Source organism: Mercenaria mercenaria, chromosome 14 (assembly GCF_021730395.1).
Source record: "Mercenaria mercenaria strain notata chromosome 14, MADL_Memer_1, whole genome shotgun sequence".
Lineage (NCBI taxonomy): Eukaryota > Metazoa > Mollusca > Bivalvia > Venerida > Veneridae > Mercenaria > Mercenaria mercenaria.
The window spans coordinates 71,449,117-71,464,593 of NC_069374.1; the positions used below are offsets into that span (position 1 = coordinate 71,449,117).

General features: G+C 36.9%; 1 protein-coding gene across 1 annotated transcript in view; it reads right to left on the bottom strand.

Annotated features, from left to right (window-relative positions):
- The window catches only part of LOC123528279 (uncharacterized), a 45,381-nt gene extending 34,018 nt beyond the window's left edge, over positions 1-11,363 (bottom strand). Inside the window, exons 1-7 of the mRNA XM_045308013.2 lie at positions 11,280-11,363; positions 9,588-9,852; positions 8,064-8,234; positions 6,052-6,087; positions 3,372-3,476; positions 1,481-1,693; positions 1,114-1,307 (exon numbers count right to left, since the gene is read on the bottom strand). Coding sequence (XP_045163948.2) covers positions 1,114-1,307; positions 1,481-1,693; positions 3,372-3,476; positions 6,052-6,087; positions 8,064-8,234; positions 9,588-9,852; positions 11,280-11,363 — 1,068 coding nt within the window. The remainder of the gene's footprint in view (positions 1-1,113; positions 1,308-1,480; positions 1,694-3,371; positions 3,477-6,051; positions 6,088-8,063; positions 8,235-9,587; positions 9,853-11,279) is intronic.
- Between the last annotated feature and the right edge of the window lie 4,114 nt (positions 11,364-15,477).

Below are 15,477 nucleotides of genomic sequence, written 5' to 3' on the forward strand. Positions count from 1 at the left end.
TAAACTTGGGTCTGGCGTATGAAAACCAAAATAAACCAAAAATTTAAAATAATCCTAACACGACTAACAACGTCACTAGATCTAGGCTATTTTTTTTACAGATAATAATTTATGGGAATCTTTCACTGGCAGGAGAAGAGGGTGGAACTATCCGGCTCGAAGGTTGCATTTTAAGCGGTAACGAGGCTCTGCCGAGTTCTGCAAAATATATCCGAGAGCAAGTTAATAAAAGGAATAAAGTACAATAAATGATTTTCTTTTAAGCTATTTTGCATCATATTAGCATATGAATTTAAGCATTTAAGAAATGAAATGATTTTTTCGGTGTTCATGCGAAATGAACGATAGAATAGGATTGGCAAATTCTATTCTGTCGTTCATTTTGCATGAACATCGAAAAAATGTTTCATTTTTTATATTTACATTATATTTCCTTTCGATTTGTAAACAAGGTGATATTATACATTGCACATATTTTGTGGCATTTAACATTAAAATCAGCTTCCCGGCCATTATGTGCATCAGACGGAAAAACTGCGACGTCATCTAAGGAACGTTCTCCTTGCCTATACGCGGGCGTGGTCAAAACAGCGGCAGGTTATCACTAAGCACCGATGAAGTAACTTTCGCGTCTTTCCTTTTGCTGTTCATACGAAATGAACGTCATAATTTTCAATGGAAAAGAATAGGGCGAATGTAAATATTCATAAGTGCGGATGATGAGTATTTCAAGCACCGACAAAAACATTGGAAAATCATGTAAGGCATGCAAGAAGTTTTATATAGCTGGATGTTAAGATACCTTGCGGTGAAGTAATTCAAGATAATGTCATATTACCAACCTTGAAATTATCATACGTAGATTTAAATGAAACTTCACACTATTTCTGTTATCGAACAAAAACAAACTTTGATAGGCATGGAATTATTTTTTTCTTATATCCGCAGTAATGAGCGGACCTTGAAGATAATACTCGTGGTGAAACAAGCAAGCATCGGATCACAAGTGGGTCTCAAGGATTACGGCTTTAAATATGGAATGGTTTGGTGATATCTGATTTACTAAGTGAATAAGTCCATCCGTCCGTCCGTCCGTCCGTCTGTCTGTCTTACCTGCACATAAAGTGTTTCATTGCTGAGATCCCAACTCTTCAAGAAGTAGTCAAGCGGCCATTTTAATGTTTCCTTAAACTGTTCATCTAGCCTTGAACTATTGTACTGATACACTTCCTTCCATGAATTATAGCCCCAGGCCAAAACAGTTGTAGCAGCAGCCATAGGAAACGTCAGTTTTACGTTATCATTACCTGTTTGAGACATACAAGAGTCAAATGTAAAATAATACATAGAAGAAATGATTAGTGTTCAACTATTACTACAATATGAATTTTATGACGCGAGTATTAATTAACCTGTGAAGCATATTTATTAACAATATCCAGTTTGTATAGGGTAAAACCTTCAGCGCATAAATATTTACCGTTATACCATCCTCCGGTCAAATCTCTACCGTCCGGTGCTAAATGGAATGTTCCGGAAGAACGCACCCAGTCGTATGGTAAGGACAGCGGGGCCTTTTCAAAGTCGCCAGACCTTTGAGCAGCATAAAACATCATGGACTTCTCGATAGCATCAGGGTAGTTTATTATCAATGGTGGCTGCATTACAGGTAGGACAGGTTGTAGATGTTGGTCTATAGCGTAAGAATATGTAAGTTATATAACATGATAGTAACGAATGACATACTTCTTAATATATAATAGTTATCGAAATGTGACCTGTCTATCTTTACAAATAAATATCCGAATATGATTGATTTTTCTGTCATTTAAATTAAGAAGGAAGTCATTGTGTATTCTGCGATAAACAACGGCGCGACATGGTGAGAGAACATCATGACATTTATGTCAAATATGTCGTCAAAGAGCTGTACATGACATCCGGTTTTGTACTAATCTGAGTTAATCGTAATATTTTTTCAACAAGCATGTTAGAATGGAAATGAGAATGGTTTTCTCGTGGTTTATCATCTGACTTACTACTGTTTCATCGTTCACATTCTTGAAACTTTCACACCTCGGTATACAATTCCGATGCGTGTGAACTCTGTCGTGGATAATCAAACAATAAAACACGCGAAGACCTTAATTATTTAGTAATACCCTGGTCACAAGAACGTTACGAGCTCCGTAAAAGTAGGTTTTCAGTCCAATTTTGGCAAATTCGTAATGCGTCCGTGTGGACATCGTTGACTCGTACGATCGTCCTACGGATTTTTTGAACTCGTGGAGGACTCGGAAACTCGGTGAAAATGTTTCACCGAGCTCCTAAGTTCTTTACGAGCTCGTAGAGATTTTCGAAGTCGGGGGCAGCTCGCAAGAGCCCCTAACGGGAAACGCACAGGCCTCGGAAAAGCTCGTACGGGCATCATACGGATTTTGAAAACTACGAGGCTTGCCGTTGGTCGCACGGCTATCGCAGGGGTCTCGCACGGTCAACTTACGATGTCCGTACTATATCAAGGACACCGTTCGGAGAACGTGCCATGTCCTCACGGGGCTCGCAGGGCATTACGATCAGCTGAGAAGCTACAAATGAACATTTTTCAGACGTCGCCAAACTGGTTTATTCTTGTCGCAGGGACACCGTATGGACTTCGTACGAGCGCCGTACGAGTCAGCGGGCATCGTACGTGGTACGGTCTGGCTCCTTGTGAGCTCCGTACGAATTATCGGCGATGTCCGTACGGATATCCAACGTTTGAAAATGGAAAGTTTTCAGAGGTCGCCGAACCGATTAATTTTTGCCGCTCGGACACCGTGCGGACACTGTACGAGTGCCGTGCGAGCGCCTTACGAACACACAAGCACCGTACGAGGTACGGCCGGACTCTTTGCAAGCTCCGCACGACATGTTTTCGAAGTCCATACGAATATCCTACGATTGCATCCTCTTAAGATCATACGGGGCCCGTAGGTACTGTGACCAGATGCTACGATTGTACAGAGTCCTAAGGATTCTAAAATTTGTGGACTCGTACGATTTTTTAAACCGTACGAATATCGTACCTTTTTGTGACCAAGGCATTAGTTAATGTAAATAACATACTATTAACTATAGAATGTTATACTTTTGTAAAAGATGGAAACATCCTGATACACCTGCAGACCTGTAGGAGAAAACATTAACAGCAACGAACAATTGCTATAAAAAATTGAAACGCCATCCAAATAAAGACCTAAAACAATCATCATTACAATATAACACGCCTTATTATACGTTAACAAAGGAACCGACATTCAGGACGCTTCTAATGCATAAAATTACTACTTAGACGTACAAAATGCTGCGTTCTGGAACTATTTGCTCACCTGGCATTGGCATTGGCGCTGTCGCTGGGCTGAAGATGGCTCTCTTAAACAGAGGGATTCCGAATCCAGGTAAAAGCTTATCCCGACTTGGCAATGTTGATGTTCCTGTAAAAGGTGTACAGAACAACTTCAGTACATATTGATTACCATAGTTTGGAAGATTGTTCTTGTTTATAATATAAACAGAATGCATTGCTTTAAAGACGTTAAATAACTCAAAAAACGTTTACAAGTCGGATAAATACATCTGACTTTCTATGATCACATGTATCTTATGCTGTATAGAGCAAGGCTGATAATATTTTTTATCTTATTCTCTACACATTCAAACGTGCTAGAGATCCCATTTGTTTTTAGACACCACTTGCACTAAGGGGTCGCTTTCCTAGATATTTTATTGTTTTTAAAGGAAAATAAATACTTTTTTAAGAGACCACATTTTGCCCGTCATTTTGGTCTCTTAATGCAAGTTGTGCCGTATATACATCACATACCCAAGTGCATGAATCCTGTACACCCGAGAAACAGAATATTTCTTATTTATTTAATCTGAACAAAACTTGCACCACTTTATGTAAAGATGAATCTGGGAAAATATGATATGACTTCTCCGGGTTGGTATTAGCTTTAGCGACAAACTTGGAAACAAACAATGTTATATCAGCTTCTTGTCGTTCGCTGTTATCAAACAGGATCACTAGCAAAAACACAACGTGTAGACGCTTAACTTGCCAGCAATGAAAAGTAGCCGGACCGATTTAGCGTTCGGAAGGCTCTTATTTTTCACTCCTAATATAGCGATGACCAGCCAATGGTATCACGTGACGAAATATATCACATGGCTAACTGCTTCATAATAGCCGTATTCGGCTGGGCTTTTCGTTATCGTCCGCAACACTGTCCATTTGACAGGTTCATTTAAGTTTTCCCGTTGAGACGTGTTTCTCAGTGTGTGTGTGTGGGGGGGGGGGGGGGGGGGGGTAACTTTACATCGACACGATGTTTGTCAAGTCCCTTTCATTTTTCCCCAGGAAAAAATAGTAATAATATCAAAAAGATACAATTTAGTATATAGGTCACTACAAATGGCATCCTGCTCCTCCGAAAGAGCATTAATGTTCAATCGGTCAATCCGACATGCTCAACAGGTGTATCAAAACCAGCAGCAATTAAATTAGGCCAGATCCGTGTAAACAAGTCCATCAATTGTGGTATGCATAGTTACTGTTCGACTGCGACACTTTCAGTAATGCGCATCATTTGACCTTCTCCCCAACCCCTTCGCACTTTTTGTTCTCAGTCGCATTTGACCCCCACCCCATCCCCCCACCCTCCTGCCCCACCTCGCAGTTTTCGTCCTCAGTCGAATGTCTCGGGAAATATCTGGTACTTTTTGCCATTTTGTCTTCGGTTGAATCGTTTCCAAGTCATAAGGTAAGTGTGAGCTTTTAGATGAAAGTATTGCGGCGTCGCAACCAGCGGGCACTGACGATGTCGGGAATTTATATAGTAAGGGGCTTTAGGTTTGTCGAAATGCAAACAATATAGATGTGAGTAAACGAACATGGCGATATCACTTAACCTTTGGACTGAGATAATCATTTATAACTTGGACTTCCATACTACTTTAATGTTAAATTGATGGTAGCCAGACATGTAATAAAGACAATTATGAGTTGCTTATTAACATTGTCACGTGATTTTGGAACATGGTGGGAGTTAAGTGCACCGCAAACCGATTTAAGCTTCCCAGTGGTTGTTTTGCCCCTGACAGTTCCAGGGCGGTGCCCGGCTATTTGTTTGTTTTGTCTTTTCTCTGTATGTCTATTCCATGTGAGCTAGTCGTGCACGTGCGCGTGCTGTAGGTTGCGTTTTAGGTGGGCTGCGTTTTTGGAATGTGGTCTTACCCTTTTGCTATTATGCTATTATCCTTGTTATTTTTTGTCCTCCACATATGATAACGTTTCTGGCAACATCGCATCTTCTAATCTTAAACGTATTACATTGTTTCGTACAACACACCAGTTCTATTCTCCGATGTTCAACGCAGTTTCGTCTATTTCAAGATATAGAAGTAGACCTTAACCTACATACATCATTCTCCGCTCCTGTAGACTGTTAGCCAAAACCTTTAGCAGTTTCAAACGAACTGTTCATAGGTAGAGATACAAATTTAGCATTTTTAAAATATGCGCTTTTTACCATAAATTCTATTTATATTCCAAGATCGAAAATTCTTTAATTGGCACCTGGATCATCGACTTATTCTGGATACTCGTTCTGAATCGCGCTCTCCGCGTGTACCATAATTATACAACTTGTTTCGTGGGATCCAGGTAACCATTCTTCTCACAGATATAATTATTGTTGTACAGAAGAAATATGACTGATTTATGGAAGTAACTGATTTCTCGTGATACATCAAATGCCAGGTGTCAAGACCGGTGACATTGGACGGAATAGTTACAGGTCTGATCTCCAATGTCTGCGAAATCGGTCACCATCTGTCCTATTTTTAAAAGTCTGTATATATTTGGCTATTTGGAACCTTGCACCAAACTAAGTCTATCATGATTACATTCCTTGAGCGGAAGAAAAGTTAAAGAAATGAAAAAAATGAAGGTAATGTGTTTATCATTTTAACAATCAGCTTCTAAATATAAGCAAGTTTTCTACATACCCTCTGTTGTTGTTTCGCCGCCATCTGGGGCGGGCCCTGTAAGAAAAATAATTAATTTCATTTTAAAAACTTCCATCAATAAATGTTCTATATCTTATACAATGTATAAAAAATAAAACAAACTGCACCAGTAAGTTTGGATGTAAAATAGCCTCGTCACTGCATAAAGAAATAATATATAGCAAAACAAAAGCCTTTAATGCATTTAAACACGAAGAAGTAGACATAGTACAAGAGATCAATCAATCACAAATAATAAGCTTACCTTGCATTTACGTATACATCTATATGACACAAGTTAAAACCAAGAACGAAGTAACTGTATAATTAAACACTTAGTGATAATTCATTTCATTGTAATGTCAGTTTTCATGGTAAATACTTTTCATTATTTTAGATATGGTGTGTGATATGACAAAAATAACATTATATCTCAACTGCTAAAATGGAGGATCTGAATTTATTTTATTACACTTTAATCATTTTCTAATGTCATACAATATGCATGTATTTCACAACCGTTTTTTGCATTGGCATAAGTACTTCCTGCAATAATACAATTATAACTGGTGATTAAATATTTATCAATGACCTGTTTGGTAGGACTATCTGCAAGAACATGTATATGAAAAATAAAAAAAGTTTCAGTTTGTCTTTAAAAAAAACGTGCTTCAAACTAATAATGAGATCAAGACAAAAGTATCTTATTTGGTCTTAATGTAGTAGAGTAGAGTATAGGGATACACTTATACTTCTTTGCTATTGAGCTAGCTTTTATAACGACGTGGTAGGTCCGATTTCCGGTCAGGTCTGAAGTATTTTCAGTCTATTACATTTTAGTGACCAGTGTGGGCGCCAAATTTGCAAACTTGTGTAATAGATATTTGTAGCAGTTTGCAATAGCTTAATAAATTTGAACATCGATGGTCGTACTTAAAAGTATTTCTTTATAGAGCTCATTGGTTATGCATGTATGGATGGAATTTCTTTTAAGCTCAAGGTTTTGTGTCATTCATTACTCTTGTATGTGTCTTAAAAATAATTGTTACACCAGTTTAAGGAAAACCAACACAGACGACGCATGTCGAAATTCATATTTGTTTGTTTTTTCCAGTGACACGCAGAAAGAGTACCTTTATACTTGTTACTTTGGCACTGCTAATGTCTGAATGCCGTAAACCACAGATCCTGTGGACATGGGGAATACAATCGTATCATAATGAGTCATCAACAAACTATCTACATGTTTTGAATATCATCATGATTATGTTTTACACTTAAAATGCCGTGGAGTTTCTTTCTTTTAATCTAATTATTAAATATTTCATGTGATCATCATTTAACTGGAGTTCTGTACATGCCAAAATATATGGTCTCCAAAAACGTACCGTTTCATTGACAGAAACGTACGTAAAGTTTGCATTTATTGTTTTACGTGTTCACATGAAAACTTACACGTGAAGAAGATAGAAGACAGAAAATGTCAATTGTGAATGAAAAATTTGTTGAATTGGAAGTATATGTGTCTGTATGCTAGTATGAGTATACGCAAATATAAAAGCAAAAAGTACTTCTTGTTGACGATCATTTGATAAGATTTTCAATAAAGATGGAACTTTTAATGCTTTTCTTTATTTGAAACTACGGAAAGCCGGAGCTGTGCGCAAAACTTGGAAGAAGTTAACATTTGACGTAACGCTGACTGGTATGACGCAATACCTGACGCCTAATCAGGATACGTGGTTCACAAAAGTTCCAAATCTTAGTATGAGACGTAAGTAACGGCAAATATTCAATTCGCTATAAATTTATTTGCTGGAAACGACTGATTCTTTTGCGGCAAATGCAGATCATGATCAACCTGCACATCCGTTCGACATTCCGTTAGTATATTTTCTGGTGTTCACCCCTTTTAACAGTTAATGGTACTGTCCAAATTGAAAAATTGGCAAGTTCATTACAGAAATTTAGCAGGGTAAGGGTAAGATTGGAAAAAGATTAATTACACGTACTTTCGTCTGGAAACCCGTAGCGTGTCGGCGGGAATGTTATCCAGGCCTGCAAGCATGGGTCAGCGTCGTTTACTGAATATTCTGATGTGTTTCTCAGTGTATTTGTGGTAGAAGTCATTGTGGGAGACTCAGTTGAACTCGTTGTGGCCCAGCTTGTTGTACTACTCTCTGCTGAAAGAAAATATTTTGAACTTCAATATTCAGTGTTCACTTGACGCTGATCATACTGATAATCCACCGAGTATTATACCTAAAGGAACGTTTTGAAAATGGCGATCATATTGGGAAGTTTTGACAAGGTTCTATTTAGAAGGACTTATCAGTGTTCTACTCAACTTTTTCAGATCGATTTGCCCACGAGGCAGTCAGCATTAACTTTAGTTCGCCCGCACTGGTTTCAGTGTGCCCGGATAACATTTACATTTTTAGGGCCATCATTTTAATAAGATATAAGATTTTACTTCTAATATTTCGTGGGATCTAACACTGCCAAAGTATTTGTATATTCTGAAATAAAAAGTATTTGTCAGCTCTGAGATATAAAGATGTCTGAAATGTGAGATTGCCAAAAAGCATTTGAGCCGCGCCATGAGAAAACCAACATAGTGGGTTTGCGACCAGCATGAATCCAGACCAGCCTGCGCATCCGCGCAGTCTGGTCAGGATCCATGCTGTTCGCTAACAGTTTCTCTAATTGCTATAGGCTCTGAAAGCGAATAGCATGGATTTTGACCAGACTGCGCGGATGCGCAAGTTGGTCTGGATCCATGCTGGTCGCAAACCCACTATGTTGGTTTTCTCATGGCGCGGCTCATTTGGACTTGCCGTACTGTTTGTTGACTTGGCATATCTTTATTTTTAGCTTATCTATGTACAACTTTATCATCAACATGAGTATATATGTATGCATATATGTTACATCATTATCATACCATTTTTGGGTACAAGCACAACGTGTCACCTACCAAACATGGGTCTACTAAAATGGTAATTCATGCGCCCATAATTTTATTTTCTAAAGGTCGAGTCAGTTAAGAGACCCGTATAGTATATATACGTGTATAATATTTCTGACGGTGAAGTATATCTACAACTTGATAACCGAGTCTAAAACTTAAGTCAGATCTACTTTAAGATATCATGTAAAATGCAAAAATGATATGGTTGTTTTATGAAAACTATTCAGTTGACCTGTTTGATTTGTCTGGCACCAGTTCACAATTTTGTTAGCCAGAAATATTTTTCTCTGTGGAATATTTACGCTTTACTATAATTATGATGCCACTTGTGACCTCTAAGGAATTTTTACTTAAGCCCGGTAGAATTATTCTGGCGACGTATAACAAATTTTGAGTAATTAATTTCATCAAAACACGATTCTGCTCTGCATTATTTCGATTTTAATACGCTCTTTGTCTAAAACAGAAGATACAAAATAGTAGTGGTCTTTCTTGGGCCACAACATGACATCATTTTAGCGTTAGCGTGTTTTAACATTAACAAGCATATCAGAATAAAACTTACTGTCAGTTTCAAGAGGCATTGGCCTATCTCTCATACTAGTAGGTGGTCTCATCCACGGTTGTGTGATTCTAGACGTCGTAGGCAATGTCGTTGTCGTAAGTCGTTCAGTCAATAACGTAAAGGAGCAACTTCCGGTAGGTTCCAAAAATCCAAATGTATTAAAGTGGAAGTTTAAAACAATTCTCGGCGGATACATTTTCCTGCTACTTTGGAAGGTAAGCACGCGTCTCTCGAAATCCATCGAGTGCAGATCTAACGACCACGCCTGTAACATAAAACTATTCAGTATAAGTAAATGCACATACGGTCCTGACTAAGCCTATGTGAGTGTGCTGCCAAATCTAGGCTCAACAGCAGGACGCCTTAATACCAGTTTAGTGATATATACATTAAATTTTGGAAAAGACTTGCATAAAGGGGCCACACCTGTACGAAAAAAGGACCTGTTTTACAGCTGTAAAACGTCTGTAAAAGACCTGTATTTTGAAATTACAACTGTAAAAGACCTGTAAGTGGAAAAATGATCAGAAATACAGTTGAAATTTTCAGGTGTAAAATATGAAGGTCTCAATTTACAGCTGTAGAAATTTTATGATGAAGTTCAGCTGTAAAATGGTATTTCTAAAAATACAGCTTGTACTTTTTGGAGGGAAACATGAGTGTAATGTCAGCCATCTTTTAATGCATTTTGGCCGGATATATACTGGTATTCAATTCAGACATAACTCTTGGATTTTTGGATTTAAGCCGGTATGAATTATCGATGTTAAATTTTATTATAGTTGTAAAAGACAATATAAGTAGCATATCATTAATATTACTCTATACTGGAAAGCTGATAAGTTTAAAATAGTTAAAGGTTTTCTTGGCGACAAAGAAAGTTTATAAAAAATTGACTATGTCTCTTGTAGAGCCTGATCTATTTTTGATTTGCTGTTGTATACTTAATCATACAATCATAACTTTACGTACAGTATTTATTGCTTGCCATTTTCTATAGTAATTGTCTTATCTAGAGAATTGTGTGAATTCTACTCTAAAACTTTTGCCCTCTACGTCGTCCATCAAAGTAATGCACTTTGTTCAAACATCCATATAAATAGTTTCATCCGCGCGTAACTTTTGGGCTATTTATAATCAGCTTGAACTTTTGAGTGCATTTTTACGACAGCTGTTAAACTATTTTATTAAGTTGTAGCATTTGCATATCGGAACTGATTTACAGCTTGTGAAGCTGTGACAATTAGTAAATCTACAGCTGTAATCATGTGTTATATATAATCTACAGTGTAATTTGGAATAAGCGTACTTGCATTGAAAAAAATACGGTCTTAAGTGTAAAATTTCGAGTGACTTCGACAGTTCAGCACCTTTAAAAACTCAACGTTTTCAAAGAGCTGTTACATATTCGTTTCGACGCATTTTCAGCATTTCAGGTATTCATTTTAAAGGGGGACATTTTACGGGACAGTACGGCAGAACATGTAATGATCAGGTAGATTGTTGGTAAATATGTTGTTCGTTTATCAAATATTTCTGTGTTTTGAAGATATACTTCTAAACCTTAATAAACTTTGAGTTACTAAATCTACATTTTGTATATACAGCAATAAACTTCTGTCTACGCATTACTCCATGTAGGACCTTAACAGCAAGATCTCTGTTCCGACGTTAAAATACTAGACAAATTACCTTATAAGTAACAACTGAAGCGGAACTTTTTATCGTTACTGCAAAGTTGTCTATAGCCGTTGGCGCCGGAAGTGTGCAACTCATGTGCGTGGTTCTCTCAAACCTTCTGCCAGGTACCCACGACCCATGGATTGTCCAGTTTTGTTCATAGAGGCCGTGGCTGACTTGAATATATATAACCAGAAAGCTGAAAGATGAAAAAACTAATAACTTTCCTTTTTTAAAATCATGTTTACATCACAAGACCGACTAACGGAGTATTAAACCATGGGTTTCATCAGTAGGAAACTACTAAGAATTATTTACCCTTACCCTACTTAATGTCTATAATGAACGTGTCAATCTTTCAATTTGGACAGCACCATAAACTGTTAAAAGGGGTGTTTACAAAAAAAGATATTGACTGAATGACGAACAGTGCAGATCATGATTATACTGCACGGATGTGCAGGCTGATCATGATCTACACTGGTCGCAAAGGCAAACGAGTCGTGTCCAGCATGGTAAGGATTAAGACAGATTGGTTTAAAATGCATTAGTGTCTCCGACAGTGATGTATACTGCCACACTTGTTATTTGTTGTTATTTAATTTTAATTTTATTAGTTGTTATTTAATCTATAATTATATCAATGAAATGGCAATATAATTGAAATCACTGTGTCAAGGTATTGGTACAAATGACTGTGTGTTTTATATTATATGTAGGTGGCATATTTCTGCTTGCCAAAATATTCGAAGATATGCAATTTTTGTTTAATGTATTAAAAGACTGATATGTAATACCCCTAAGGCAGCTGTCCACTGGAAAATTGTTTTGCTCTCTATTGAAGTGTGACGATGGACATCTGTGTGTGTGTATATACTGGTCTCACTTTTCAAACATGTTGTGAGAAGTACAAACGCAATTACTTGGTTGATTTGAAACAGGTAGAACTATGTACAACATAAAATTTATGTCTTAATGTTAAATTGGATCTGTGATATTTATATGAAAGACAGAACTGCAATAATCAGTTTATCAATGTGGTGTTGAGAAATCAACAGTATTGTGGAAGTCCTGGTATGAGTGGAAATAATGGACATAGCTATGATCTAATTTGCACAAAGAATAACGATGTAGACGGACTGTTGTGGAAAAGCATTGAAAACATAGTGTCACTCATTTCACGTTGTTAGTTGATTATAATATATATTATACTCGTGCGAATTGCTATTTGATTGTTACAATTCAAACCACGATAACAGACAATAGGACAGTTTCAACTTCTGAATAACGGCTGATTTCCTCATGAAATTCAACGTTCATAATTCCGTTGAATTCATGATTACAACTTCCGAATCCATGATTTTCAACTTCACGAAATCACGTTTCAATTCATGAATTCGTGTTTATGAACGTTTCCGATTTTAATATCACGAATTGTACCAGTTTCAATTCTTGAATTCAGATTTCACTTGATGAATCAACTATTGAATTCCCGTTTGAACTTACTATTCATCACGAATTAGTTCAAACTCATGATCCTTTGTCCATTGAATCAACTAGAATCCGTTTGAACTCACTATTCAGTCCGAATCCGTTTGTTAAAATCACGTTCAATTATAAGTCACGTTTATAGTTTCTAATAAGCATAAACCGGGGTGACAGTTGACCACGGGTCTTGTTGTACAACTATATTGATCCATGCAATACATACCAAATCTAAGTTGGTTCTGTCGGACAAGACATTTAAGACTTTCTATGTAGTCATGTAAACAACCCGGGCGTTGCTATATTGACCATGTCTATGAAAATTGGTAAGACCTATGTTAGCACATGCCACATACTAAATACCTAAGCTCTGGGCCTTATGGTTTACGACAATATTTTTAAAAAGGATTTCCCCTATAGATGTCTATTCAAACCAAGTGCCACCGGGCGGAGCCAGTTTAAACCCCAGGGGATAATTTCAACAATCTTGGTAATAGACAACTACCCGATGCTACATACCTAATATCAAATCCCTAGGCCATGTGGTTTTGTACAAGAACTTTTAAGAAGGTTTTCAAAGTCTATATAAGTCTATACAAACCATGTGACCCCCAGGGCAGGGCCATATTTTGACCCTAGGTAAATAATTTGAACATTCTTGGTAGAAGACTACTAGATGATTCTACATACAAAATATCAAATCCCTCGGCGCTGTTATTTTGGACAAGAAGATTTCCAATATTTTTCCCCTTTATGCCTATATAAACCATATGACCCCCGGGTCGGGCAATATTTGACACTAGGGAAATAATTTAAACAATTTGGTAGAGGACTACTAAACGATGCTACATATCAAATATCAAAGCCCTAGGCTCTGTGGTTTTGGACAAGAAGATATTCAAAGTGTTTTCCCTTTATAAGTCTATAGAAACCACGTGTCCAAAAGGGGCCTTATTTGACCCTGGAGTAATAATTTGAATATTCTTGGTAGAGGATATGCTAGATAGCGCTACATGCCAAATATCAAAGCCCTAGAACCCGTGGTTTTTGAAAAGGATTTTTTTTAAAAAAGAGTTTCCTTTCGGTTGCCATGGCAACAGGAGTTTTGTATGGAATTCAATTCTTTGACTTTTTTTAAAGAAGACCATCCAAAAAATATCCCTGTGGTGGTTTAGCAGGAGATTTTGTTTAAATGAAAGTGTGAACGGAAGCCGGACGGACGGACGCCGAACTCGGGTGAGCTAAAAATATGCCAGTGGGTCATTGGGAAGAAGTATTATTAATACCTTCATAAAATGTGTTGATACTGTAATTATACAAAACTGATAAAGATATATTTTTCAGTAATTCAGAATGAAATGTGATGCAAAGGGTATTCAGTACCTTTAAAGAAACCGAGCAAAACCCTAGTAAGCGGTATGTGCTCATGAGATATACTTTTTTACTGTCGCTAAACTTTTGGCGATGTTCCAATACACTGTACACAGCTTAGAAATCATGACAGTGTTATCTTATTTGTCAGAGTCAGGCACAGTGTTGGACAAATCTAAATCTTGTAAATAACTCATCAAAGGTGATTATCCTATATCCAATAATAGTTTTGCTGAAATGTATTTAACCTAGAAACACTAAAACTTGGATCTGAGCCCTATTTTTTATTTTTTGACACTAATTCAGCTAAACTAAAACGAAATCTTTATAATACACTTCTAAGGCGTTATGATCATGGTTTAAACGGGTAAAGAACCGAGACGGGTGGAAAAGCGTTATATGGTCAACAGTTTGAAGTTCGCTATCCGAACTATTTGTTTTTGCAAGTCAAGATATATATAAAACGCGATTCGCTTTCCGATAAAGTGTTTGGGGGTTTCAAAACTAAGGTATTATTGTTTTATTGTTATCATTATCATTTTTCAGGCTTTAAAATTGAAAGTTTTAGTAACGTCTTCGCTTTGTTATTTGAATTCCAAACTGCAAATGTTTTGCGTTAACAATTCAAGCTTCAAAATGATTGTTTTTGACTTTTTTTTAACGGTGAAATACTGAACCCAGCTGAAACTTCCTACAAAATGTGGTTTTTTTTTTTTTGTTTTTGCTATTCATTCTTTAAACTTTAACCTGCTGGCAGCAAGTGATTCTGCCTTTGCGACCAGTGCAGACCAAAATAAGCCTGCACATCCGCGCAGGCTGATCTTGGTCTACACTGTTCTCTATTCAGTCAGTAAATTTTCAGTAAACATCCCTTTAAATAATAAATGGTATTGCCCAAATTGAATGATGGACCAGTCCATTGTAGAATGTTGGCAGGGTAAAGTAAAATTCAACATTTTAGTCTCATTTGAGCTTTATAATTTGAACTGCAAATTGCATGATATTTTGCTTTTTTTAGATCGAATTGAAAAAATGAAATTCGATGCAGTTTCTCAAAAAGATGAAATTGCTTTGGACATATCAAGCTGTAAAACTGAACATTTCAGGCATTTCTTCGCTAAAGAAAATACTATCTGAATTGCAAACTTCAAAGTATTTTACATTTTGAATATCAAATTGCTTTTTTTATTTTGCCTTTGAAGATTGGATATATCGAACGTTTCGTTTTCATGGGAAGATGGTAAAATTTGTACTTAAAATGTAAGGGCTGGTGTTCACGAAAGAACATGTTATCTAGATCTTATATTTGAAACAATCACATTTTCTAATGACTTCACACCTTTCCTTAAAGCAG